Below are 27,850 nucleotides of genomic sequence, written 5' to 3'. Positions count from 1 at the left end.
CCTCTATTTCAGGATTCAGTCAGAGGATTTTTCAAGAGAATCTCCACCACAAGTCCTCCCACCCCCATCCCCAAGACTCGTCAAACGCCCCTCCACCTCTCCAATGCCAAGTCGCTCTGGTTCAACAACGCCTCTCAGCTTGCGAAAGAAAATTGTTCTGCCAACTGAATACCAAGACACAGTGCCTGGGGAGTTTGAAGAAAAGGTTAAGCAACCTAAATCTGTCTCACAAAGTAACACCCAGGACTCTCGCCCACAGACTCCACTGAGTGAGTACTCCCGCAAAGAATTTGCCCTTAGACCATCCCCAAAGCTTACCAGGGCAAGCTCAAAGGTTTTTGAGAAAGTCCGTGGCTTAGAAGAGCGGAGACGAAGCCTTGATATTCCAGAAGGTTCTATCTCGGGAAGATCTTGGGCAGGGTTCAATCGTGCTGGATCTGTTGATTCAGATGATGGGGGAAGCCGGTTGGGCATCTCTAGAGAAAGTTCAAGGGAAGATCTTAGGGAGGCTCTGAAAGAAGATGCTGCTGAGCGGAGATCTATGTTTAGACAGAGAGCTGCTTCACTGGAGGAGAAACCTCGTTACTCCCAAAAAGTTCAGGACATTGAGAACAAATTCACAGAGGAGCTCCAGCGCATTAAGAAACTTGTTGGAAAACCTCATATGAAGAAATCGTTTTCAACTGAACAGCTCACCCTGAAGGGCAAACAGCGGCAGCCTTTCAGGAAAATTGAACCTATTCCTCCACAAGTCCTCCAAAAGCTTCAAGAAAGGGAACGTACCCAGTGGGCAAAGGAACAGAGAGAAACGGATCCAGGTCAGCAACCAATGCAGCACCAACAGCAGACACAGCCAGAACAGCATAAATCCCAACCCCAAAAGACAGGAAGCACTGGTACAACAACTGTAACAGTCAGTAGATTTGGAGAGGTTGCAGGCACCCCAGAGTCAGTGCAGTTGTCTGACCTACCTGGACAACGATCAGTGAGAGAATTAAGTAGAGTCAGTCCTGTTACAGAAATTATTCAGAGATCATCATCACCAGCATTATATCATCAACAAAGGGAAGAATCACCAAGCAGAAATGTTGCTGAGATGACATTACGCAAGGTTGAACGAAGGCCACCAAGTCCACTTGTACAAAGAGTATCTCGAATGCAGGAATCCCCGCACATCCAAGAATCTCCTGTGCAAACATCACAAAAGGATGAAACTTCGGGGAGAAGGACACCAATAGAAGTAGTATTAAGAAAAATTGAAAACAGACCTGAAAGTCCACTAATACAAAAAAGGGCTGTCATTGCACAAGATCTTCCTCCTCAACCTCCTACAAAACCCCCAAGGATGTCACCAGTCACTCCAGTTGAGGAGAAAATGGAAGTGGAGCTCTCCAAACCAACCTCAAAGATAAAAGTCCCTACTATCATTGTTGAAGATGAAAAGGAAATGGAAGTAGATGTTCCTCAAAAGAAAAAGGAGCCTCAGCAGATTACGACTAGTGCCAGAGAGGGAAAGCAGCAGAAGACCAAAGGAAAAAACCGTCGCTCTCGACCCATGTCTCCAGAGTTAGGTTAGATTTGTTGTGATTCTCTCATTAAGCTTGCTGTAGTAGTGTGCATCTCCAGTCTGCTTGTTTTTTCATGTTTAATCAACCAATTGCTTATTCCTTACAAGAGGGGCTTTACAGGAAAAAATGACTTCAGGCTTGTCTTTTTTTAAACTGCAGATTCTTCGGATGATTCTTATGTGTCTGCTGGAGAAGACCCAATGGAGGCCCCTGTATTTGAGTTTCACCTCCAGGACACTGTCGTATCTGCTGGTGCAGATGTGCTACTAAAATGCATCATTGCTGGAACGCCCATTCCTGAAGGTAACTTATTGCACTTTGTCTTTTAACAACAGAAACCTAATATTCAATTGATATGCAAGTGAATTTATTTGTCTTCTGTTTCTTCTCTGTTCAAGTTACCTGGACAAAAGACAACACTAACGTCATCGGCTTTGCAAATTACACAGTCAAGGTGGAAGGTGAACGACACAGTATGCTTATCAAATCAGCTAAAATAAGTGATGGTGGAAAATACTGTGTAACTGCTGTTAATCAGGTGGGAAAAGCCTCCAGCAGTGCCACCCTTATTGTTAAAGCAGGTAAGTCAGCTCACTTAATTTGGATGAAGTCAGTTATTATTATATGGTGAAAATTGTTATTGTAGTCTGTCAAATATGCAGCAGGAAACTTACTCCTGTCCCATATATTAATTTAAGGATAACCTACATATTCAAAAACAAGCTGATGGAATAAATTTGAATTTGTTTTATTGATTTAAAAGGTCTTGTTTTCCATCTAAAAAAACACACAGATCATGTGGTTTCTTTCCACAATGGCATTGTGTTTCAGCTGGTTTCACTCCAGCTCCCTTGTTGTTATCTCTCTGAGCAAAATGTGTGTGCCATATATTCCAGCTGAACAACCTCACTTATAGTTACCATAGCAACTCAGAGGCAAAACTGAACCTATAAATTGCCCACTGAGTCTCAGTTGCTCCACTCACTGTGAATCCACTATTGTGTGGATGTCACATTTTGACATCTCAGATTCTAATTATGTTTTTAAGGGTTGCTTTGTTTTTTTCAATACATTAACTCTTTGAACTCCTGTGTTCTCATTGTGCTGTACTCTCAGAAACAAAATAACAAAATAAAATGTTTGTATAGCACTTACTGATAAAAAAACATATCGAACTGGAAGTTAAAACATAGTGTAATGTTAATGCTTTTGTAGAGCCTATACAGGAGCCTAAAGGAAACCTGGGTGTGCCTATGGATATCAGCAGTCCTATTACATCTGATGAGGAGTATCTCAGTCCCCTGGAGGAGGGCATGGATTTTGGAGGGCCAGAGCCACAGCAAACTATTGACATAAGATTCAGGAAACCCCCTGCGTTCTTGGTGAGATTCATTAGATAAATCTACCTAATTTACTTTCTTACTTTGAAAGTATGACATTTGACTTCTTGGCATCGACACTCATCAATTGCATCTTTGACTGATCCGTTGCAAAATGCTGCATGAAAATGTGTTCTTTACAGGATGTCCTTGATTCTATCAATATTAATTTTCCTGTATGAACATGTTATCAGTTGTCTGGTCATCCCATCAACACATCTAGAAAATAAAACTTACAGGTAAAAATACATCTCTCAACCTCTAACTTGCATTACATTTCAAACAGGTAACAATGAGTGATCAAGCTGTCATTGAAGGACAGGAAGTCACCATGTCTGTCCGAATAAGTGGACAACCCAAACCCATGCTCTATTGGTAGGTCCTCTCACTTCATCAAATGACTTAAACTCATTGCTTACATGGGACATGGAAAAGACTTTCCTAGAATCACAAACCATGAGCGAGTTTGCTGGGCTGCACAGTATTTTCTTGTGCATGCTGCTTTAATGCATCTGTTAAGGGAGGTGGAAGCTTAATGTTTATTGAGCCTAACAATCTCCAGGCTGACACAGACAGTCTTAATAGGGAAAAGGGAAGAATAACATGCTTTCCCTTTTTACCATGGAGCTGCTTAGTGCCCAGAAACACAAATGTCTGGCTGAACTAATGAGCTCTTAGGCAACAATCTAGAATTTGCATGCACTGCTGAAGCCATTCAAAAGAAAAAAAGCCCTCACTTCCTCATATGTTCTGCCAGTCAATGTTGCTTTACTGGGGTTGCTAGCAGCGACAGCTTCAAATGATAAGGCTGGAGATATTCCTTCTTGTTACTGTCAACAAATCCCTCAGGAAGACCCAACCCTGATTTACAGTATCTTATTCCACTGCGGCTCACAGTAGAACTCCACTGTTGTTGAGAAACTACTGAAATACCTATGAGCAGTAAAAAGTGATACCCTTAATAGGGACGATGGAAAGCACTGAGAGATGGGCCGTCATGTTGTTTTAGTGTTTTCATGGGATTTGTTTGACAGGAAGAAAAATATAGAATAATGGAAGTCTTATCCTTTTAATACAGGAGACAAGAATAGGCTGAATCACACAGGCAGGTTCTGTTATTGGAGTTAGTCATGACTCTCAAGAGACAATAGCAGAAAAGAATGTGCTAAACATAACATTGGACAACCTATCCCACCCCCCACCCCCTCTATCCCAGCCAGAAGAGAGCTTGTAGCTGAAAACGTGTGTGCTTGGTCATCCCTCATTGCATAAATTCAATCTGAAAAGCTCTGAATGGCATATGAGTGATTCGTGTCTTGTTTCAAAACATAGCAACAATTGTTCCCATCCTTGTTCTCCTTTGTAGGCTGAGGGACAGAGTCACAGTAAAAACAGGCCCACGTCATATTGTTCGTGAGAGAGAAGATGGCACTTTTGAAATGATGATCAAGTCAGCAGTGAGGTCAGACTCTGGGATTTACACCTGTAAGATTATTAATGAATATGGAACGAAGCAGTGCGAAGGAAAGCTGGAGGTAAAAGGTATGTTGCTTTTGGAATCAGCTCATTTGTTTGCTACATTTGACAAGCAATTCCTAACTCTAGTTCACCTGTCAGCCAACATGCACACTGATACCATACCATAATTACCATACCATAATTCCAAATTTCAATGTGACCTGTAACAAGTTCAGGTATCACTTAACAGCACTCTTCAGAAAATGTCCTTTATTTACACGCAGCTCCACCAGTTGAGCCAGGACTCGCTGTCATCCGCCCGGTCAAGGACATCACAGCCAAGGCTGGCGAGACCGTTTTGTTTGAGTGTCATGTCATTGGACCCAAAGACACTGATGTGGACTGGCTTGCAGATGGGAAACTGATCCAGCCAGCACTGCTCAACTGTAAGATGCACTTTGATGGGAGAAAGTGCCGGCTGCTGCTCAACTCAGTACACGAGGATGACAGCGGCACTTACGTGTGCAAGCTCAGCACAGCCAAAGGTAGGTTCCAAGAATAAAATCCCAATTTGTGTGATGTAATATCAAAGGATTTTATTAATTGTCCTTTCCATCTCTTCTTTGTAATTTGATTTGAACTCTTCAGAGGAAGTGACCTCGTGTGGCAAACTCAAAGTCATCCCCTCCATTGAACCTCTCTTCACTCGCAAGTTGGACGTTCTGGAAGTGATCGAGGGGCGTAACGCTCGATTCGATTGCAAAGTCAGTGGGACGCCATCTCCTAAGGTCACATGGAGTCACTTTGGTAGGATGGTACTTTATAGTGTCTTTAGGTCGAGATCTTTAGATGTGTGAAAACAGTCACCCATTCATCCAAATCACCTAGAGTTAGAACTGCTTTTAAGGATTTAGAAATAGTCCTTGCATCTAGGTGTTTGACAGAAATTTTACAAATATTTTTAACACACTTTCAAATAGAAAAAAAAAAAGCTTTTTTTTCTCTTTAGACCATCCGCTCGCGGAAAGTGAGGACATTCGTATTCTTCAGGAGGGCGGCCGCCACTCTCTCATCATTTCTCACGTGACCAATGAGGATGAGGGTTTCTACACTGTCATAGCCCGCAACAGTCATGGCGAGGCAGAGACCTCAGCTGAACTTTACATACAAGAACCGCGGCCAGCCATCTCCTCTCAGATGTAAGGACAGATGTTATTTTTTGCATGTCAGGGCCATAGCTGCCGTGTTTTTCCTGGATTGCAAAAAACATGAAAGCTTGCAATTTTATCCATTTTTACTGCTCTGCTCTTAGGGCTAAACTAGAGAAGATGCCTTCTATCCCAGAGGAGCCAGAGGTTCCAGAGAATGAGGTGGAGCGTTTCACCATGCCTGACTTCATCAAACCCCTTTACGACTTGGATGTGGTCGAGGGAAAGGAGGCTGTGCTCAAATGCAAAGTTGCTGGTTTGCCGTACCCCACCATTGTCTGGTTCCACAATGGCAAAAGGATTGAGAGCACGGAGGACAGAAAGATGACACAGTGTAAGTGTTTCAAAATGGAATACCATCCACCCAATGTCCAGGCCTATAAAAGCCCTCAAGCCTTTCTGAGAGGGGTCAGTTATGACTGGCAAGAACACAAAAGGTGAAGAGGAAAATGTAAACATAGGCTCTTTTATGCACTTGAATAGTTGCCCAATGCTTCCAGTGAATGAAGTTTCATTTTTAGGTCAGATTTTTTTGTCAGTGTGGTCATGCTGAATGCAGTTTGGTAGATTACCTAATATCTTTTTACGATTCCTTCTCTTCTTTGTTCTGCAGTTCGTGACGTCCACAGCCTGGTCATCCGCTCTGTGTGCCACGCCCACGGTGGCGTCTACAAGAGTGTCATCTCTAACAAAGTAGGCAAGGCCACCTGCTATGCTCATCTCTACGTTACAGGTAATTTTCATTCCTTCATTTTGCCATGTACCTCAGTATGAAAAAAAAAAAAAACATTCTGTAAGACTGGCTTTGGGAAAAGGCAGTTCAGACACATTTATAGACCTCTGATTCCAATGTTATCATTTTCAGATATCCTTCCCGACCCTCCTGATGGGACTCCAGTGATAGAATCCATCACTGGTAAAACCATCACCTTAAGCTGGAAGAAACCAAGGAGACTGGACCCTTCCATTGGTATGCAAGAATGATGATCACAAAAGTTTTATTTACCAGATTAAATAAGTAAATGATATTTATTATTTTTGCTGACAATTATACACACATATTAGACACAATACCTAAAATTACAAGGAAATTCTGATACTTATGACAGATACATACAATACACATGGCATACATATTACGATTTAGAAACTTTGTTGAACTTTTATACTATAAATTATAGAAAAAAAGGAATCTCAGTTTAAGCTAACAATTTTTTTGGTATATTTTAAGATAGAAAGAATTCACTCTAACGTTGTAGCGTAGCATTGTGGATCAAAAACTTTTTTTCTTTTAGATCCCAGCTCTGTGATGTATGCCATCCAACAACAAGCCCTAGGCTCCATCCAGTGGATCATCATAGCCTCTGGCCTGAAGGAGACCACCTACACCATCACCACCCTCTCCAAAGCAGTCCGCTATGCTTTCAGAGTCCTGACCATCACCTCCAAGGCTTTCAGCAAGCCCTCAACTGCCACTGACCCAGTGCAGCTCCTGGACCGAGGTACATTCAGCCTCTTAGAACATCGATTCATCCATCAATGTAAAAGATCTTTTTAAAAATATTATAAGTGTGCACTTTGATTTTTCTCAAGGTCCCTATCTTCAGGAGGCTCCAGTGATTATTGATAAGCCAGAAATTGTCTTTGTGATGGAAAACCAGTCAGTCACCATCACTGTTACTCTCAATCATGTCAATGCTGCAGTCATCTGGAAGAGGTATCTGTGTCTCTGTTGTCAAGTTTCTATTAATGTCTCTTGTTGTTTATTTTATTTTTAGCAAAGGAATTACTTAACAAAGTATTATGAATCCAAAAAAATTTAAAAAATACAGCTTGCATGAATGCACTTCCCTTGCATTTTCCTGCGGCACTTTTTCAGGATGTACAGTACATCTCTCATCATTTTAATTTTTAATTTTATTTCAAGCTCAACAATAAAAGCTGTAATAGGGTCCAACTGGTATTCTCTAACAACACTGCAGTTGGATTTGTAGTTGTGACACCCATGCTGTTTTCACATTAATACTTAATTAGTGTGTTATTTGGTGGAAAAGTCACCACCTTGTGGATGCAGCGTTTTGTAGGATGGTCAGTGTGTGTGACTGACGAGCATAAATAAAGTATGACGGTGCTTACAGGCACTGTGATTATCAAACATACCAGAGCAGTGACTAAAGTCTATTACTGTGTCCTGACTTACACTCAAGCAACAGCCAATCATCCACCACACCTGTGTAGTGACAGCCTGCTGCTCTCCAACCAAAAACATATCAAACATATTAATCCTGATTTACAGTGCAAACATTTTTCCACAGGAGGGGAGTGGTCCTGCCCAGCAAACCAGGCCTGTACGAGATGACAATGCCAGATGACGACCAGCACACGCTGAAGCTGCTGAAAGTGAAGAGCGCTGACGTTGGAGAGATGCTGTTTGTGGCCTCCAACAAGTACGGCAGTGACAGCTGCACCTTCAGTGTGGAGATGGCAGGTAAGCAGTGGATCTGTCTGTCTGTGTCTGTGCAGTTGTATTGTTAAGAAGTCATTGATGTCAGTCACAAACTGTAAAAAAATAATGTGTAATTTACAGTAAAATATCAACAGCTGTGGTTGACAGAACTTTAACATAAAAAATATGTTGACAGTGTATTAGGCATTCAGTATACCTGTTTGGCAACTGTAAATTTTACAGAACTGTTGTTAGTTTATGGTAAATTACTATGAAAAAAACTGTTATATTGTAAACCTGTCTATGGTAATGTGCTTTAAAAATAACAGCTACAATATAAACCTGTTTAAAGTAAAACATTTTAAAAACAAAAGATATATTATAAACCTAATTACAGTCTATCTCAGTGATAAACACTGTACAACTGTATGCAATATATAGCAATCGATCTATCGATCAGTATAAATGTATTGTAACCCAGTATTGTGCCTTTGCAATTCTTCCCAAAGCTCCACCAACATTTGAAACAATCATGGAGGACTTAGATGTTTGTGCTGGAGAGACCCCTCGCTTTGCTGTGGTTGTGGAGGGCAAACCCATTCCTGACATCCTCTGGTTCAAGGTTTTTTATCCCTCTCATTTGTTTAGCAGCAGTATGTAAGGAATGCTATAGGCTAAAATAGTGAAATAGGAATGTACCAAAAACAGATATTGGGGATTTTGTAATAAATCCTTGAAGACATATTGGTGAAACCTCCATTTTTCTTTCAGAATGATATCCTGTTGTCCGAGAGCAGTCATTACACATTTGTGTACGATGACAATGAATGTTCCCTGGTGGTCCTGAACGCTTGTACAGAAGACTCTGGGGTGTATACCTGCACTGCCAGAAACTTAGCAGGATCTGTGTCTTGTAAAGCTGAACTCACTGTTCATGAAGGTAAGAGGTCAATCTGTCGAAGCCACAGGAAACCCGACAAGCCTTTGATTTCTCATCTGGCAATCAAAATGAAGGAATTAAAACAAATAAGTACTTAGTCTTTGTTGTAGTTATTTGGAGTTGGCTGTACAGTTTCTTCTAATCAATACTTTCCCATTACTGTAGCTAAAAGTAAAGAGGATCCAGTGGACGATGAGGAGACTATTCTAAGGAAAATGCGTAGGCTGACCGACTACTATGACATCCATAAGGAAATTGGAAGGTTAGCCAAGCCAAGGGCCACAATTGAAATTTCACACCTTTTTGACAGAGTTTGAACTGTCCCAGACTGATAGACATGAAATTGTAACTTTCTTTTCTCCAGAGGTGCATTTTCCTATGTGAAACGTGTGACCCAGAAGGTAGGAAAAATGGAGTATGCTGCAAAGTTTATGTCCACACGTGCCAAGAAGAAGGTATCCGCTCTGAGAGAGATGAAGCTGCTTTCCAAACTCGACCATGAGAGAGTCCTTTACTTTCATGATGCCTTTGAAAAGAAGAATGCAGTCATCATCATCACTGAAATGTATCCTTATTATATCATTACAGTTTCTTATGCAGAGTACACATTTAATGATACATATAAAACATACATTTGTTTTTTTTTTTCACTTTTGTTATTGTAACTATATGCATTGTGTTGTTCTGATAAGCTTTATGTGAAAAATTCAGTCTTGTTAAAAGTTAAACAAAAATGTATACATCCATAGAATGATGAATGATATTAAAAACAATTGCTGTATAATGTACAATGCATTTAAAGTCCCAGAGAGACCAGCCTTAATTAGTCTTTAAAGATGCCACGAAGAGCTGCTTGATAGATTTATAAGGAAATCTACAGTGATGGAGTCTGATGTAAGTTCTGTGTTTTATGACTGCTCTGCAAAATCCTGCACTTAACATTTCAATATCAATTTCAGTGTAATGATCAAGTGTATAGAATTGATGTAATTCAATTATCTGATAAATTATACAATTATACTGGCACATTTGTGTTTTGGCATCACCAGGTACGGTCGTGTATTAGACAGTTGCTTGAGGGACTGGACTACCTTCATCATACAAACATCATACACCTGGACATCAAGGTAGATGCTCACAGATCCTAACACTCCCTCTCTTTCATCATCTTTTTTTTGGAAATAAAAAGTTTCTGTCCAAATGAATTTGAAAGTCCACTGGTACTGTGTTTGTTTTTACATTGAGAAAATTTACCCTGATGGCAGAACATAATAAAACATTATTTTTTCCATTCTTTCCTAAGCCTGATAACATCCTCATGGCAGACCCCCATGGTGATCAGATCCGAATCTGTGATTTTGGCAACGCTGTGGTGATCACACCTGATGAGACTCAATACTGCAAATATGGCACACCGGAGTTTGTTGCACCAGAAATTGTCAATCAGACCCCTGTGTCAAAAGCAACAGACATCTGGTAGAGCATCTCTTGAATTTACAACAAAACATTTTTTGTTGTTGTTTTGTCTTAACGCACCACCTTTTTCTAATTCTCCTCTTTATTTGTCTAGGCCAGTTGGAGTTATTGCATATCTGTGGTGCGTAAACTTATCATAATCATTAGTTACAAGTATATCATAAGTTTACTTGTTCCAGACTACCTGTGGGCTTGTCATTAAATGTAGGTATTTGCTTCTGCTGTTAAGTCTGACAGGAGTTTCTCCATTTGCTGGTGAGAATGACCGCAGCTCTGTGCTGAACATCAGGAACTATAATGTCGCATTTGAGGAGAGCATGTTTGCTGACCTTTGCCGGGAAGCTAAAGGGTTCATCATAAAACTGCTGGTAGCAGACAGGCTGTGAGTAACACTGCTGGATCTCTATTTTTCAACATCTGTTTTATGTTAAGCTACTGTATAAAATACATAATTTATAATTGCAATACGCCCTTCAGGACATGATTTATAAGTATACTGACTAACACATGAGAAGATCAACATATGATACAAACAAAATTAATGACAATAACTCTGAAGTGATTACATGAAGCGTGCAGTCTGTCCATTCAATATGTTTCATTCACTATTTTAATGTTTAATTCAGTATTTTTAGATTTTCATATAAAGGTTTCCACTCAGTTATTTTCAAAATTTGAAAAGGTGTTTAAACCTCTCATGACTTTCACTATACTACATTTACCTCTCTGCCATTTAATAAATACACTGAAAAATTGCCCCTTATCAAAAGAAAAAAAGACAAATTCACTCATGTAAATGATTTTGTTTCAATACTACATGCTTATCAAATTCATATGTGGTGTTTATATTGCATTATTCTCTGGTCCCTGTCTGCAAATCTCATGGGGTCGTCCTCTGGTGCTTTTCATTTAAGATAGCTAAGATATCATAGTTTATTCAGCTAGCTAAAGGAACAAATGTGCATAAACCTGAAAGACTGAAATATGCCATAATTTTCCTTTAGGAGACCTGATACTCAGGAATGTCTCCGACATCCCTGGTTCAAGGTAAGACAAGGCCAGCGGTACTTCATCCTCCAGTGTTGATCATCCACAACCTCTTTCTGCAGTAATTTCTACTTCACAAAACTGACCCATTCCTAATTTCTTTTTATTTGATGTCTATTTTGTCTTTTTTCAGACACTTAACAAGGGGAAGGCCATTAGTACAGAGGCACTGAAGAAGTTTGTATCTCGCAGAAAATGGCAGGTGAGGGATGTTTTATTTCCTATTCTGGTTTTCTATTTTGCATTACACTCAGAATGCCTGACATATTTTTTTATTTTTTAACAGTATCTCATTTTCTTTTTTTCAGCGTTCACTAATCAACTATAAATCAAAAATGGTCATGAGGTCCATACCTGAGTTGCTGAATGATTCCTCGAGCCATATCTCCATCGCAGTTCCCAGACATCTTAAAGAGGGTTCACCTGTGCCATCATCATCTTCAGATTCTGATGAAGACATTGATGAACTGCCATTTATTCCGATGCCACTGAACATGGAATTCTCTGGATCAAGGATGTCACTGAATGACATCCAGACCACCGAGCAGGAAACAGGGAAGCAGAATGGAACAAATAAATGGTCTGGGTCCCCTGTTCAAGCAAAAGAGGCAATGGAGTGTGAGCCTAAAGAAATGAAAAAAGATGGGGTCGAAATTACAGGTAAAGGCCGCCATCGGAAAAGGTCATCACAAGGCAATGACAGGGGTTCCTCAGATGAAGAAGTACCTGCTGAATTGCCACAGAAGTCAGAGCTGTCTAGAAAACCACTGCGAAGGGGTTCAAGCATGGAGTCAGACAAACCAGAGGGTGGACGACGAAGAGGAGAGCTTAGACGTGGAGGCTCAGCTGACAGTGCTTTGCTACTCCGGATTACACCTGAGGAAGGAGCTGGAGAATGGAATCAAGAGGATGGCAAGAGAGTTCTGAAAAAAGCTGTGTCTATGGAATTACCAAGGAGGAGCACCAGCCCAGGAACTGCCAAGATGAGTCAAGAAGACTACGCTCTTAAACTGGAGCTGATGAGACAGCGACTGCTTCGTGGTGGCTCTGTGGACAACAAAATGAGTGGACTGAGAGGACCACTGCTGGAAACATTGGGAATGGGAGATGAAAAACGTGCAATATCCTCAGATCGCTATTCTCGTACTGCTCGTCTGGGCCAACCACCACTAACTAGAGCTGCATCCAGCGATTCCCAAAGGGAGGAAGTTCCCAAACCCAAAGTTTTGCGCAAAAGTGCCTCATTCAGTCAAGGAGATTCAGAACCTATAGCTTTACACCGCCGGTCTGGAGCTCCTCTCGAGATTCCCCTCGCACAGATAGAAGAGAGGAGGCTTAAGGAAGCTATATCTATGTCATCTTTGACTGAGCAAACCAAGCTCGACTCTCGTCCAGTGACTCCAAGGGAACCTTCACCAAAACCGCCAACTCCAGAGTCTGTTGTGCAGGAAAGTCCTACCAAAACAGAAAGTGAGGAATCACTAATGGAGAAAGAGATAAAGACCAATGACACTATAAATGAAAAGATGGATGGGTTGACTACAGATAGTAATTTTGATGAGAGATCGAGCACAAGTGGTTTCTCAGAAAAGGACATGAGCATCTCAGAAGAACCAATGATTGAATCAGAGTATATGGGCCAGAGAATTCCTACACCACCTCCTGTGGTCCAAAGCTCTAAACCAGAGGAGAAAATGGAAGAGGAAGAAGAAAAAGAAGAGATTAGGAAAGAAGAAGAGGAAAGAATTGTCAGTATTTCTGAATCAGATGCTAAAGAAAATGTAGAAAATGCTGTAGAAAATGTAGAAGAGGAAGTAAATATGCCTGCTAAATCTTCTGAGATGCTCATAACCACAAGCTCAGTTATCTTGAGACCAACGCAAGAATATTCACAGGCCCCAGCAAATGTTGTGTCATCTTATGTAACACCCTCGCTTCCTGCTCGAGTTGTTCTTGCAGATGGACGGACTTCAGCATATGCCAGTATAATGCATACCATCATGGTCCCCTCACTTCAGCCTCTCAATGACCCGCCTTTAGGCCCCTCTACACCTGTTATTGTTCCAAACACCTCATCATCCTCAGTATTAACTGAGACACCTTCCCCTGCCAGCATATCTTCTGCTTTACCAGGTGTGCCAAAGCCAGCCATCATGTCAACCACTGAACACCCTGCTGTTTACTCCAGGGTAGCATCACCAGAAATGATCACAAAAGAACCCAGTCCACCAAAGACTACCACACATTCCTCATCCCAACAAAAGCTTTCAGCAGGAGTGGACTTTGAGGACATATCCTCTGAAGAAGTCTTTGAGGCTCGCTTCAAAAAACGTGAGTCTTCTCTCACAAGAAGTCTAAAATTTTTGTCCCGGTCGAAGAATGATGACAAATCACAAGCAACTTCCTCAGACTCCACAGACATGGGCGAGGAGATATACAGACCTGGGCCAATTGGTGCACCGCTGGAATTAGCACCAAGGAGACTTGAAGAGAAGTCTAAGTCAGTCCAGGACCTCCGTGAAGCTCAGAAGGACCAAGGCTTTATGAGAAGACTCTCTATGCGTTTGAAGAGAACTCCATCAACTGAGCGCAAGGATGAAACGACCAAAGAAGAAGACTCAGTTACTCCAAGACGAAGGCTTTCTTGGACTCTTGGCCGACGAGGATCACAGGAAAAGAAGGAGGTGGAGATGATGCGCATGGATGCTGGTAGTGACACCTTGGTGGAACAAGATGAAAAGGACCTTAAGAAACCTAATGAATCACCAGTCTTGGCAATGCGAAGGAAGATTGAATCAACAGTAGCTGGGATCTCCACCAGAATCCGTAGCTTCTCAGAGGAAAGGAAAACATCAGAGGAAAAGGAGCAAAAGAAGACACCCATTCTCTCTATGCTTCGTCGTGCAACATCAGAAAGCCGTGGTGTGAAGGTTGCCAGTGTTCCTCAGAACCAGCTGGCATCTCAGGCCAGTAATGGTGCCTCATCAGAGTCTCTAGACTCTATGTCCAGCCTAAAGTCAGATATATCAAAAGGTATGAGGCAATAACTTCACCCTACTGGAAATTTTGCTCCACAGTTGAATAAAGTACTAAGTACTATTATTTACAATTTATTAAATGTGTGATGATTGACTTATAAAGTTGTGTTTCTTGTAAAGGTGTGGAGGGTGAGCGTAGATCCCGTTGGGACAGATGGGGCCTGACCAGAGGGAGGCGAGACAAGACAGTATCACAGCCTGACATACCAACAGCAATCTCCAGAGAAAATAGTTCCTTACGCTCACGACAGTACTCCAGACTGGCATCTGGTAAGTCTAAATGAAGAGGCTGTGATTGCACAGGGTTATAGCTAGCAGTTAGCTTTGCTTAGTATAGCAGAAAGACCGAAAGCAAGGTCAACCTGTTGCTGTTGCCATACAGTTGCCATGCAATCAGCAGAGACTCCAGGAAGTGACTGCTCCCATACATAACCTGCAACTTTTTATGTTGGTATGTTTCAGGTTACACAAATAAGATATAACATGTTAAACTAGTTAGCTGTAGAGGTGCTGTGGAGGTGGACATAGCCAGGCTAGCTGTTTCCCCACCTCCCAGGCGTAATGCTAACCAGCTACTGGCTGTAGCTTGTCTTGTATTATCTCATCTACTTTTCAGCAAAAAAGCAAATAACTAAAATGCTCATAGCCAAAAAGTGATACTGTTGCTTTAAATTACCTTTATTAAATATAATATGCTGCATTTTCTACCAGACCATGACATGTTTAATTGTATGTCAGTATAAAGCATTCTTAGTCAGACTGAGCTGAGAAGTTACACAAGAAGTTCCAGTGATGGTGGTCTTAATTACCACAGGGTACAGTAGTAATAATTTGGCCTATCAATGTGTGTATGTACGGATGTATGGATGTGATTTAATTGGTGTAATGTCTTTTGCTGCCAGATTTCCCTCCAGTATTCCACATCAAACTGAGAGATCATGTCCTGCTGGAGGGGGATCCAGTGACACTTAGCTGTCTGCCAGCAGGCAGCCCCCACCCACACATCACTTGGCTGAAAGGTAAAAGATCTCTGATGTAAATAAGGCAGTACCACCCAACTGTTGGTCACATAGGTGGATGGCCAGAATCACTTCACTTACAAATTACAGTAATTTACATAATTGTTCATGGTTCCATGAGTGTATAGACATAATGATGGCCTATGTTGTGTCTCAGTACATACTAACATATGGTACCATATGGTACCATGACAACAGAGGATATCTATGAATCTTAACAGATCTTTTTTTTTAACCGTTAACCCTCTTCATCCTTATCATTTATGATAAATAATGACAATTAAAATCTTCCTTTTCATAAAAGATGTTTTCTATGCATGTTTGTTTCTTCAGATAAGAAGCCGCTGGAGATTGATGCCAGGATGAACAACATCGCCTGCCCTGATGGCCGGCAACTACTGATGATCATGCAGACAACAAAAAAGGATGCAGGGGTTTATGAGTGTGTGGCTACAAACCCCTTGGCCTCTGTGTCCAGCTCTTGCACAATATCACTTGCTCGTAAGAACTGAGACATATCTCACTTTTATGTCAATCTGTGAGGAGAAGTAAACAATGTTAGTCCTAGGTACAGTGTAAAATAAAGTTCTATATATGTATGTCAATAAATATAGTAATACTGGGGCAAGTAAGAGTCAAAAGTTTGATGACATTTGGCACCAAGTGTGTTACAGGTTAAATACACTAGTTTTATAAACTTAACCAATGTGTTTGTTTTAACAGGCCTGCCCAATCGTCCTGGGACCCCTGAGATTCCTCAGAAGTACAACAACACAGCCTTGGTACTGTGGAGGCCATCAGACAACATGGCCCCGTGCACATATTCTCTGGAGAGGAGAGTAGAGGGTCAGTGTTTACGAATTATAAGTAAATGCTTTATTTCCTGTTTTAGATGTCTACTGTCAAATATTGTTATTATTATTATCATTATTATTATTATTATTATTATTATTATTATTATTATTATTATTATTCACTGTGTGTTTTGAAAGGGTTACCTAGAAACGAGCATAATGGGGTCTCTATCTTTTTTTCAAAATAAGCTGTGACCATGTATACACTATAGGTGTAACCTACATGCATTTCAGTGTGCAATACACCTACTCCCATCAGAAAATGAAACAAGACCACATAAATAATAGAAATGGCTTTCAGGTTGCTATGGAAACATGTGGGCTATGGCAGTGGTTAAGGTGTAATAGAAATAAATGACTGTATTTTTAAAGCAATATCAGTGTCAATACACCTGAGAAATGAGACTGGCCTATGAATAGCAAAAAGAGGTTTGTAGTCATTGTAGATGTGCATTTATATTATCATCGTCAGTTGAAGACATTAACACATTTCTAGGAGCTGCTTGCAAGGCCACCAACAACATTATCACCTATTTACTGTACTTAAAAATTCATAGTTCTGAGTTTTTTAGGCTCCAACCAAAAGGTGGCGACTTTTCAGCTGAAAAAATGTAAACTTTCTATTTCAATTTTTTCCTAGAAATAAAAATAATGCTAAAAATGTCAAACATATGAAAATATTATGGACATATATATTGATATTACTTTTTTTTTCTCCCTAGGTGAGAAAAACTGGCTGATGGTGGCGACAGGGGTGGCAGACTGTTATTACAATGTGGTTGACCTGCCAGCCGGGTGCTCCTTCAGGTTCAGGGTGGCATGTGTCAACAAAGCTGGCCAGGGCCCCTACAGCAACCTCTCAGAAGTAGTGAGCCTGGATGCTTCAGGTATGTGTTATTTATCTAGATTTAAAATTTTAGATTTTCTGTGTATCCCTCTACTGATTTATCCCACTATAAATGTACTGTGTACATACTGACAGGATGAAAGCTTGATGCCATCTGATGTTTTTATGTATATTTGATGGTATTTTTAGTCTTGCATTAACATGCATTAAAAACTAAAAAGCATTTAAAAAAGACATGTCTTACATTGAATGCATTGAATGTGATGTCCTCTTCATATATCAGATCAAGTCTTTGAGGTGTATCCTCTCTCTCCTTGTCTTTCAGTAGAACCAGCTAAATCCAGTGCTACTGTGGTGGTCAAGACTGTCCCTGCAACTTCTCCTCCTCCCCCTGTGGTGATGATGTCATCCATGAAAGTGCCTCCAATTAAACCTGCTCCTAGTAAATCCACTACAGTGACCCTTGCCCAACCTGTCCCTCCCTCTGCTTCAGCTCCTGCTCAGACTGTGACTAAATCTGCTTCTCCAATACCCGTCAAACCTGCTGTTCAGGTTGATGCTAGCCGTCCTGCTGTTGCTCCCCACGTTAGTACAGCCCCCCCCTCCGAACAAGCTCCTCTTCAGACCACCACAAGTGTCCAAGCTACACCAGCAAAAGCCAAGACCACCCTTAGCATCAGTGTGAGCAAACCCCAAACCAAGTTGGCGCCCCCGCCTGCTGTTCCACCCAAACCTAAGAGTCCTGTAAATGCAGCCATCCCCATAACCAGAAAAGCCCCGTCTCCTGTATCTGCACCCGCACCTACACCTACACCCGCACCTGCACCCTCACCTGCAACCGCATCTACACCTGCACCTACACCCGCACCTGCACCTGTACCTGCACCTGTCATCGGGAAGCCTATTTCATCCGTGCCAATGTACGTGCCAGCAGCGACTGCACGTGTTACTCCACCTTCTCAGTCAAGTTCCACCCCGACAGCCACCACCCCCTCAGTCACACCTGTGATTGTCTCACCGCCCGTGGTGGTGGTGCAGAGCTTGACACCTGTAGTGCAGGGAGGAGACAGCTGGAGCGGTCAATCTGGCCGGGTCACCCCATCCGGTCGGGTCACCCCATCGGGACGGGTTACACCATCGGGACGCAGGACACCGCTGGGAAAGCCTGGGGAGGGATCTCTGCGCCAGGGAGTTCCACAGAAACCTTACACCTTCATGGATGAGAAAGCAAGGTAATGATGGCTGAGAGAACAGAACCCATTTATGCAAAACTGTCTGACAGTTCTTTGCAACTACATATCCTGGTCATGCATCTAAGGTTTAAATTGTTCTGCTACACAGGTATGGCAGGAAGTAAATAAAGCTAAAGGCAAGATTTACAGTATATATTTTATAAAAATTAAATGAAAATGTTCTGCTGAGATCACTGATTAAAGCAAAAGATTAAAACACACTGAAATTTTCTGCCATTTGAACCACTCCGTAATAGCAGCCAAGAAAGGCCATACTTGCAAATATTTTTTATCCCATTGTCTTGAAATAACAACATATCAGGAGAGAACACCTTTTTATTTTCTGTAGATATTATCCCATTATCTCAAGAACAAAAATTAGTTTTCTCCTGAGAATATCTCTTCATCTTGCAATAACAATCAATCATTTTCTCCTGAGAATATCTTTACCTTGAGATAATGAGCTTTGTTATCTCAAGATAATCGGATAAAAAAATATTTGTGAGTATGGCCTTTCTCAGCTTCCGTATTTAATGAGACAAGGGATTAAATGCTTAAAATGCATGATGTTAGTGTGATGTCTTCCCTAGTTGACCACACCCATCAGAATTAGTGGCTCTACACAAATGTGTCTTCTTCTGTTCGGTTTACCTGCTGAATTTATTGCATTTCTCTATCACACAGGGGTCGTTTTGGTGTGATCCGTGAGTGCCGGGAGAACGCTACAGGAAACCTCTTCATGGCCAAGATTGTTCCATATGAGGCAGACAGCAAGCAGGCAGTGCTGCAGGAATATGACATCCTCAAGTCCCTTCATCACGACAGGATCATGGCTCTGCATGAGGCTTATGTCACACCACGCTACCTGGTGCTTATCTCTGAGTACTGCAGTGGAAAGGAGCTGCTCTACAGCCTCATTGACAGGTGAGGCCCGTACTTGTGGTTTAAATTGGACGCTTGTCTGAGTCGGTTGAGCGGAAACGTAATTTCAAAGCACTTGCTTTAAAATATTCTTCCCAGAGTCCTTTAACAAGCTGTTCTTTCTCAGGTTCCGTTACTCTGAGGACGACGTGGTGACCTATATCGTGCAGATTCTCCAGGGTCTGGACTACCTCCATACCAGACGCATCCTGCACCTGGACATCAAGCCAGAGAACATCATTGTCACCTACATGAATGTCATCAAGATCATAGACTTTGGCAGTGCTCAGACTTTCAACCCTCTCTTCCTCAAGCAGTTCAACCCTCCTATTGGAACACTGGAGTACATGTGTAAGAGTCCTGCTTTTCACAGACCCCTGGGAATCTGGAAAATGAAAGCTGTTGTTTTTATATTAGCAAAAGATCAAATGACTACATGTGACGTGAAAGGGATTTTTCACATTGACAAACCCACAGAGGATTATCACTGAACACAGACCTTTAAGATCTTGAGCATCTTTCAGCTCATTGTTTTGGTGGCTCACAACTTTACTGCACTTATTCACTCTCACTGCTGTGCACTACCCACCCTGCACCAAACAGCAGACAAAGTCAGCAACACATTAGCCAGATCAACCTTTTAAGGTGAAGTGTCAGTGTGTTTGTTTTACTGCACTAAAGTGGCCAAAAAATGATTCTATACATGTATTCAGAGGTCAGTGGAATAACTGCAATGATAATTTAATATTTCAGTGAGTTACTCACACTTTATTTCCTCATTAGGTCTCATTTAGATCCACATCTGATTTTAAGAGGAGCATTAGAACAAGATAATGACTAAGTTCATTTGTTCACACATAGAAAATATTACACACAGACACTAATAAACGGTCACAAATAAAATAAAATCAAAGTAAATAATGTTGCACTTCATTCCAGTAGTAAGGTGTATGTTACAAGAAAAATCACAGTCAAAGAGTATAAATGCAAAGTCACTGTTGGGTTTGATATTTTGTTGATTTATTCTATTGATACTGATCTTGTCATTTCTGTTCTTCAGGAGGTTTATGTAACTGCTTTGTCAGTGGGTGTGCACCAGCTATGAAAACAAAGGAGGCTTATAAACTGTGCATTTAATAAAACTGCACAAAAACAATATCAGAAATTATAAACTGTAGTTAGACAAATTGCAAATGAAATTCAAGATCACTGTAAAATAATGAAGCCTGTACATTTTCCCTTTCTTCTCCTCGCAGCTCCAGAGATGTTGAAAGGGGATGTGGTGGGCACTCCAGCTGACATCTGGAGCGTGGGCGTACTGTCTTTCGTCATGTGAGTACTGCTTTCTTGGCTTCCACTCAGCAGGTCCTCTTTAAATAGAAATATAATCGTGTTCTTCAGGTGAAAGTGGACCTGTGATTAAGAAATGTCTGTACTGCATTTGCTTAAGGTCTTAATATAAACTGTAATTTTAGATGCTGTGAACATGTTGATGCTGGTTCCTTCATTCACAACAAACCTAATGAACCAGCTTAGATTTTATAGTGTGTTGTTTATATGTTTGGAGAGATCTACACTGTTATGTTCCTCTCCCTGATTTTCCAGGTTGAGTGGCAGGTCGCCATTCATGGAAAATGATCCTCAGGAGACCGAAGCCAGGATCCAGGCAGCAAAGTTTGACCTCTCTAAACTCTACCAGAATGTGTCCCAAAGTGCCTCTCTGTTTCTTAAAAAGATCCTCTGTAGCTACCCTTGGTAAGAATCTCTGATTGCTGAACACCTAAGAGACCTAATTTTACAACAAGACATCTATGAATAGTTGGGTCCTCACTGTCTGCTCTTCAACAGGGCCCGTCCATCCATTAAGGACTGCTTCAGTAACTCCTGGCTTCAAGATGCCTACCTGATGCGCCTTCGTAGGCAGACTCTCACCTTTACAACCACCCGTCTCAAGGAATTCTTGGCCGACCAGCAGCGCAGGCGAGAGGAGGAGGCCACCAAGCACAAAGTTCTCCTGCGGTCCTACAAGAGCTCGGCACAAAGCCCCACCAGCCCCACCACGCCTAATGTGCCGCCCTCACCCACCACACCTGTCACCCAGTGAGAACAGGCTTCCAAACACCAGTTGGTGGGACTGCACGGAGGAAAATCCTCGGGGTGAGTCAAGACTTTGGGCCGCCAGGTGGGGGTTGTCCCCTCAGGTCTGAGATGTTGAACTTGGTCGGAAGAAAGAAAGAAAGGAAACTAATGAAACCAGCAGTTGCTGTGATCTACAGAGACATTTCTTTCTCTTTTCTGGTTCTGAAAGAGAATCTTAAAGAACAGTTTCACGCCTAAGGAACTCCTACAATCAGAGCCTGACTGCATTTTTTTATAAGTGGATCTTGTGCATAAAAGGCGGGATGGTGTCTTCAAGTTAGTACCTCAAGGTTTGTAACTTTGCATACATTTTGGATAAATTACTTCTTTTCTTAGGGTCACCTCTAGTGTCAACAGTATTAATACATTGTAGTAACCCACCATGAAAGGCCTGAAATTGTGGTTATAGACTTTTGATGTTAAAAATATTAATTGAAGTCATTCACGAGGTTCCAAAATAATCCAGAACTGCTAAAACAATGATGCCATTTCTTCCATAGTCTCATATTCAAATGGTTCCTGAACAGCCAAATGTGTAAAAGTTAAATCTATGACATTTTATTCTTTATCTTTGATCAAAAACAACCAAGAAGGCTAAATATTTCTCTCCATTAACTTAATCTATCACTTTACTTGCAGCAGTGTAATTTGTGCTGCCTGAGTTTTTATACTGCCATAACACCTCAACTGGTCATCAAGATTGTAGCAGAACTTTATTTGTTTTGTTTGGAGTTTATAAAACATATATTGGGTTCAGAAGACACATTGGAGGGTTCTCTACAAGGGCTATTAGACAAGGACTTTTTTAATCAGCACAAATTTCTTCTCTAGTGTTAAGAAATATGATGGTTATGATTCTCAAAAGCAGGGTTTATGTTTTTTTGGATTTTTTTTTTTTTATTACCATCATCTTTGCTCTAAGTGATAATGTGGACAACACAAGTGACCCCATGCAGTGCTGTCACTGTGTCGGCGCTTGGCAGACACTACTTCCTTCACCACAAATAAGCTAAAAAACACCTTATTGGCTTCCACTTCAACAACACTCTTCTGCTCAGCCCAGTGTCAGTGATCCAGTTTGATCACCCAGGCACTCGTCTCTTGAGTTAACTAAAGTGAGGCTTACAAGTTTTGCTGGGTCAGTTTGTACTTTGAAACAAGAGCCTCATTAAATGTTAGGGTATTTGGGGGGTTAGTGGTAAACTGAATAACCCACTGGTGATACAGGGGTGCCTCTAAGTGCCCTTAAAGAGTTGGCATTAGTCGGAATAAAAATAGCCTCCACAGTTCATTGAGATAAGATGTTGATAAAGACATTGCTGAGTGTATTAGTTTTTATTTCAACTATAATTATCAACGGTTAACAGCTCAGCTTCAGCTTTCTTTGGTTTTTATAAATTACAGTTTTTAAATGGCAGATTTTTTTTTTTATAAATAAAGTAACTAAGTATAAATAAGTATAAATATATAGTAAGTAAGATAAGATTTAAATGAAAATTTTACATAAATGCTTACTGATTTATTCCCTTAATTAAGTGTCATATACCTGTTTATTTTCCAGTCCATACATGCTTACAGGGCTTTATTAACAGTCATCAAAAGATAAATTCACCCTGCGGCCTCTGCAGACTGTACAAAATATTCAATCAGAAATATTAAAATCTGGGACAATCTATACATATCTAAGGAAAAATTAATTAAACACAACTAAAGACTGCAGGAGGGCACATACTGACATTTGTCTCTTGGGTAAAATGAAAGTGGTGTTTAAAAGTCATGTGCAAATATTAATATAATGAATGACTCCAGTTGGTTTGCATTATAATCTGTTTCCAAATATATTGTCAGTCTCACCTGTGAAAAATATCTACAATATCCTTTAAACCCGAGGATGGTTCAACCTGAACATTAGTTTTGGAGGTCTGTTCCTTATCTATCTATCTATCTATCTATCTATCTATCTATCTATCTATCTATCTATCTATCTATCTATCTATCTATCTATCCCCCTATGAGATTATATTGATCATACATCAGTGATCCATTGATCCGTTGTTTTATCCTCGTTATTTTATGGTAAATAAATGGCTTAAGTTGTGTTGTTCCTGTTATATTGCTTTGCCTTGTGATGGCAAATTCAGTTTTTCAGACCAGCATGTGAGACTTTTGCACAAATGTCAGATTTTTTTGATCATTTTGCTGCCACATGTAGGCGACTGGTATCAACTACAGATTTGCACACTTGACACAGGAAGTGTAATTTCTGTTTAGAATAATTTTAAAGAGAGTATGAAGGAATCTCAAGCAGACACTGAGGAGTCTTTTTGATGGTAGAAAGCTGCAACACACATCGAATCCTGAGTTATTTTAATATGTGTATTGACTGACAGAGGTTGTTGGTAATTCTATGAAATTATTTGACTAGTTCTCTATATTCTAATGCTATTGCTAGATAGATTCTGCCTTTTTCTGCAGCTCTTTGTCGTTTTGGCTCGGTCATTTTCCTATGCAGAGTAGAAGTGACTCACTAAGGGAGTTGTTTTAAATCAGAATGAAAACATGCAAGATCAGCATGAAATGCAACGTTGCATAAAATTCTAAAGGTCTGTGCAATATATAAACTGTTCTTCACTCATATGAAATGAAATGACAGCTGCTTGTAAGCAGGTGACAGGGTTTTGAAGAAGATGTTGAACGCTCCACGTTTTGTATTAAAACCTCTATGCCGTATTTTGTGGAATGTGTTGCAGTGCCTCGTGATGGATATTAGACCCACAGAGAAAATAGTTTGTTAAATGAATGACTAGTTCTTTATTTTGATTATATGAATGTGACTGCATTGTGTGTGTGTGTGTGTGTGTGTCACAATTTGTTTATTTATTGAGTGACTGTATTTGTTACAGCTTCTGCTTTTTATTTTGTGAAATTTCTGAATCTGGCATGGAAAAGGCATGACAGCTGTTACGGCGATGAACAATAAAGGAAATATGACAAATATGTGAATTTTGATTGTAGCAGTTTTTTTCGACTGAGGATGAAAAGTGGGTGTAAAAGGTTCAGAAAACTGTTAATGGTGACTTAACAGGTACTTTTATGGATACTTGAATGGACTGTGGTCAGTTGAGGCTATGCCACTCCCTCCACATGACCCTGAAGACCAACAGTTATGTTCTTATTCTCACCAGGGACGACTCACATTTCAACATACTTCCTCTACCATTTAAACAACCACCAACAAAACTATTAACTGCTCCAAGGATTCTCCAGAGTGTTTGAAATGAATGCTATATAAGGATTGGAAAATGTGTCTGAAACATTTGTTGTGCATCTTCAGTCTTCAGACATCAGCCTTGTCATGTTTGAGTATTGCCTAATATCCAAAGAAGGAGAAGGAACGTCTGGTTGATGATTCGTTTGCCTTTAGCCTTGAAGACCTACAAAGCTCCTCCTGACCTCTAGATATAAAGCGTGAAGCCTTTTTATGTTTGCTGACTCTGGAGTGGATCGGAAGCAGTGTGGATCTACAAGGTAAGAAATCTGGGAGTAACTTGTACTTGTGATACTACAGTGGGCACAGGTTGGATGGTAGTTTTTTCTGCTGCTGAAGCTAACCAACTCTGACTGCTGCAGATGTCCAAAGCAAAGGCTGCACCCCCTCCTGGGTGCACTCTGAACATCAACGATCCTCAGGTCCAGGAGGCTGCTATCCAAATCCAGGCCTCATATCGCGGACACAGGTACCAAAATCTCCAATTATTCCCGGTATCACTAACCTTGTATTTTATGCAATTGTATAAGAGGAGATGTTCAAAAAGAGTTAGGGTTAGGTTTTTATCCTTAAGGCAAGATCAAAAGTATTCAGAGAGAGCCAAAGGGATTAACTCAACACTTTCACCTTGATAATTGTTCAAAGTAGTTCATTTGATGCATGCTGCCGTTTTCTGTGAATTCCTCATATAGGTCACGTAAAGAGCTGCGAGAGAAAGGCCCTCCTAAGATCCTGCAGGAGCTCAAGGATGTGGTTCTTGTTGAGGGCAGCGCTGCAAAGCTGGAGTGCAGAGTCAGTGCTTTCCCAGACCCTTTCATCGTCTGGTACAAGGATGGCAAAGAGCTGAAGGATGGTCCCAAGTACCGCTATGTGTTTGAAGACCCAGATTTTGTGGCGCTTGTGGTCCGAGATGGGGTTCTTGCCGACCTGGGAAAATACACTGTCACCATTAAGAATCCATTTGGACAGACATCGGGATCTGCTTGTATTCTAGTGGAGGGTGTGTACACTATTCACTTTAGCTGGCACTTGTCATTGCTGTGCTTTGCAGTGGGGCATGAATATCAGTTTTGTTAGTTTGTCAAAGATGGCTGGATGTGAATTTGATCAAAACACTTCAAGGAACAGTTCAACATTCTTGGGAAATATGGTTTTGTTACCTTTGGGCAGAACCATGCTAGTTGTTTCCCCCTGTTTCCAGTCGTCATGCTAAGCTAAGCTAACTAGCTGCTGGCTGTAGACTGATATCTAAAGATATTTCCCCAAATCTTTACTATAAAACTATTACTTTTAACACCTTATTTTCTGGACAGTGCAGTAAACGACTTCATAAACATTTACACTAGATGAATTTTTGCCACTGTCTGATGCCAAAGCTTCCTTCTCTTCTATTTCTCTACTGATTATAATGTCTCCTGTAAAGTTTAAGTGAGGCAATATCAAATAGTACGTGTAATATTGAACCAATCATTTGGCTGACAGAGTATTTGCATCATGCTCTCCCAGTCCCTGCTAAGATTTCTAAAGGCCCCAACAACATCAAGTCCAAGAGAGGGACGACAGTTGTGCTCAAGGCTGAAATAAGTGGAGAGCCTCCTCCAGATGTTGCCTGGCTCAAAGATGGAGATGACATTGAAGAGGATGACAGGTAGGAGGAATGCTGTATTCATTTTCTTTTTATCTATAGATGCCTTGCCATGTAGAAATGCATTTTTCATGAACACCATGATTACTGTGCATGGATTCAAACAGTAAAATGATAGTTAAATACAGTAAGTGCACTGTGAGTCCGACAGATGTGAGGAGAGAGCTATTTAATAACTACACATTGCAAATGGTGATAATAAAGGTGCTGTGGTTGTCTTTCAGGGTATTCTTCGATGTTGGAGACACCAACACAATCTTGACCATCAAAAATGCGAAGTTGTCTGACGCTGGCAAGTATGAGGTGTTTGTGGAGAACAATCTGGGCACGGACCAGTCCTTTGCTCGCGTGGATGTCCTCTAATGCAGCCTCATCCTGATGAGCCCATGTTCTCTTACAGTGCTGTCGAGTGTTGTTCAAAGCTGTACATAACGTAAACCATGCTCATAATAAAAATTAAAGATTTTTTTTTTTTTTGCTGACATCTTGTTTTTGAGTGTTTTTTTAATTATTATCTGCAATTGATGCCTGGACGAAGCGTTTGTGTTGTGACAGTAAATGGGATATTTGTTTCTGATAAAAATGGTAAAAAAGTAGAGTTGAAAAATACAGTATTTTATCATGATAATAAATACAATTAACATGCTAGGGATACTAAAAATGTACATTTGAGAGACTTGTGTTTAAAATGGTATCCATGGTGTTGTATTAATTGCTATCATAAATCATTAATTTGTATAGTTTCACCTGTCTTGATTGACAATGTCAGCTACAACAAAGTCAATGCAGCATATTCTACACCATGTTTGTATTGTAAGGATAAACTGTGACAGACAATGACAGATTTAGTGAAAGCATGATTTGGGTTTACTACACCCTGACCCCTTGGTGTGTACTAGAATCACAAAGTCCAGCTCAAAGATGGGGAGGTTTGAGTGTAGCTGAGAAATTATAACCACAGCGGTGATTTTTTTTTTTGCTGCTAGCAGCGCCTAGTGGCAATCAGAGGAATTACAGCTTCAGGTGCTATTTATTGCTCAGCTGGGGGGGATGACTGTTGTTGCATTTTAACACAGTAAAAACAAGAAAGTCACAACAGGGAGTTCAGAACACACAGGAAGTCCCATAAACAAGATCCCCTTCATCACACATTACTTACATCAGTGAGTTGCAAGCAGTGCAACCGAAAACTAACCACACACACACAGATGTAAACAACAACCACAACGAATGTTAGAAAACAGTGTAAAAAAAAAAAAAAAAAAAAATCTGTTGCTGACTTTATTTTTACCTTTTCATATCTTTACCTCACCTTGCATCCTCTCGGATTTACATTTTTATTACCCCCAACACCCCCCACCCCAC

The 27,850-nt window shown here is 40.7% G+C and overlaps 2 protein-coding genes across 3 annotated transcripts in view; both read left to right on the top strand.

Moving 5' to 3' along the window:
* spegb (striated muscle enriched protein kinase b) overlaps positions 1 to 24,569 on the top strand; it is a 35,619-nt gene extending 11,050 nt beyond the window's left edge. For both annotated transcript variants that reach the window (XM_071486420.1, XM_071486495.1), the window contains exons 4-41: positions 13 to 1,571; positions 1,728 to 1,871; positions 1,967 to 2,149; positions 2,784 to 2,950; positions 3,234 to 3,322; positions 4,314 to 4,489; positions 4,690 to 4,950; positions 5,054 to 5,212; positions 5,415 to 5,604; positions 5,718 to 5,947; positions 6,227 to 6,346; positions 6,479 to 6,583; positions 6,909 to 7,115; positions 7,207 to 7,330; positions 7,929 to 8,101; positions 8,569 to 8,681; positions 8,831 to 8,999; positions 9,165 to 9,261; positions 9,364 to 9,564; positions 9,836 to 9,893; positions 10,049 to 10,126; positions 10,303 to 10,475; positions 10,570 to 10,596; positions 10,705 to 10,857; positions 11,480 to 11,522; positions 11,656 to 11,724; positions 11,831 to 14,555; positions 14,681 to 14,830; positions 15,463 to 15,579; positions 15,913 to 16,080; positions 16,303 to 16,425; positions 17,156 to 17,320; positions 17,606 to 18,512; positions 19,197 to 19,436; positions 19,561 to 19,784; positions 20,690 to 20,765; positions 21,039 to 21,188; positions 21,282 to 24,569. In XM_071486420.1, the coding sequence (XP_071342521.1) occupies positions 13 to 1,571; positions 1,728 to 1,871; positions 1,967 to 2,149; positions 2,784 to 2,950; positions 3,234 to 3,322; positions 4,314 to 4,489; positions 4,690 to 4,950; positions 5,054 to 5,212; positions 5,415 to 5,604; positions 5,718 to 5,947; positions 6,227 to 6,346; positions 6,479 to 6,583; positions 6,909 to 7,115; positions 7,207 to 7,330; positions 7,929 to 8,101; positions 8,569 to 8,681; positions 8,831 to 8,999; positions 9,165 to 9,261; positions 9,364 to 9,564; positions 9,836 to 9,893; positions 10,049 to 10,126; positions 10,303 to 10,475; positions 10,570 to 10,596; positions 10,705 to 10,857; positions 11,480 to 11,522; positions 11,656 to 11,724; positions 11,831 to 14,555; positions 14,681 to 14,830; positions 15,463 to 15,579; positions 15,913 to 16,080; positions 16,303 to 16,425; positions 17,156 to 17,320; positions 17,606 to 18,512; positions 19,197 to 19,436; positions 19,561 to 19,784; positions 20,690 to 20,765; positions 21,039 to 21,188; positions 21,282 to 21,537 (10,369 nt within the window). In that variant the 3' untranslated portion in view covers positions 21,538 to 24,569. The remainder of the gene's footprint in view (positions 1 to 12; positions 1,572 to 1,727; positions 1,872 to 1,966; positions 2,150 to 2,783; positions 2,951 to 3,233; positions 3,323 to 4,313; positions 4,490 to 4,689; positions 4,951 to 5,053; positions 5,213 to 5,414; positions 5,605 to 5,717; positions 5,948 to 6,226; positions 6,347 to 6,478; positions 6,584 to 6,908; positions 7,116 to 7,206; positions 7,331 to 7,928; positions 8,102 to 8,568; positions 8,682 to 8,830; positions 9,000 to 9,164; positions 9,262 to 9,363; positions 9,565 to 9,835; positions 9,894 to 10,048; positions 10,127 to 10,302; positions 10,476 to 10,569; positions 10,597 to 10,704; positions 10,858 to 11,479; positions 11,523 to 11,655; positions 11,725 to 11,830; positions 14,556 to 14,680; positions 14,831 to 15,462; positions 15,580 to 15,912; positions 16,081 to 16,302; positions 16,426 to 17,155; positions 17,321 to 17,605; positions 18,513 to 19,196; positions 19,437 to 19,560; positions 19,785 to 20,689; positions 20,766 to 21,038; positions 21,189 to 21,281) is intronic.
* Positions 24,570 to 24,676: 107 nt separating this feature from the next.
* Positions 24,677 to 27,794, top strand: LOC139626273 (SPEG neighbor protein-like). Its single transcript, XM_071486595.1, has 5 exons — positions 24,677 to 25,100; positions 25,203 to 25,309; positions 25,533 to 25,840; positions 26,347 to 26,488; positions 26,710 to 27,794. Exons 2-5 carry the CDS (start codon positions 25,203 to 25,205, stop codon positions 26,846 to 26,848), a joined length of 696 nt encoding a protein of 231 aa, XP_071342696.1. The 5' UTR covers positions 24,677 to 25,100; the 3' UTR covers positions 26,849 to 27,794.
* Positions 27,795 to 27,850: the final 56 nt, after the last annotated feature.

This window comes from Trachinotus anak, unplaced genomic scaffold (genome assembly GCF_046630095.1).
Source record: "Trachinotus anak isolate AG129_WGS33_773 ecotype Australia unplaced genomic scaffold, CSIRO_AGI_Tana_v1 ptg000001l, whole genome shotgun sequence".
NCBI lineage: Eukaryota > Metazoa > Chordata > Actinopteri > Carangiformes > Carangidae > Trachinotus > Trachinotus anak.
The sequence above is the reverse complement of the archived record's forward strand: the minus strand, read 5'-3'. Positions and strand labels throughout refer to the sequence as shown.

Coding starts and splice junctions, on each gene's coding strand:
- LOC139626273 (XM_071486595.1), top strand. CDS start 25,203: ATGTCCAAAGCAAAGGCTGCACCCCCTCCTGGGTGCACTCTGAACATC. Junction 25,841..26,346: donor TGCTTGTATTCTAGTGGAGG/GTGTGTACACTA, acceptor ATGCTCTCCCAG/TCCCTGCTAAGATTTCTAAA. Junction 26,489..26,709: donor GACATTGAAGAGGATGACAG/GTAGGAGGAATG, acceptor GTTGTCTTTCAG/GGTATTCTTCGATGTTGGAG.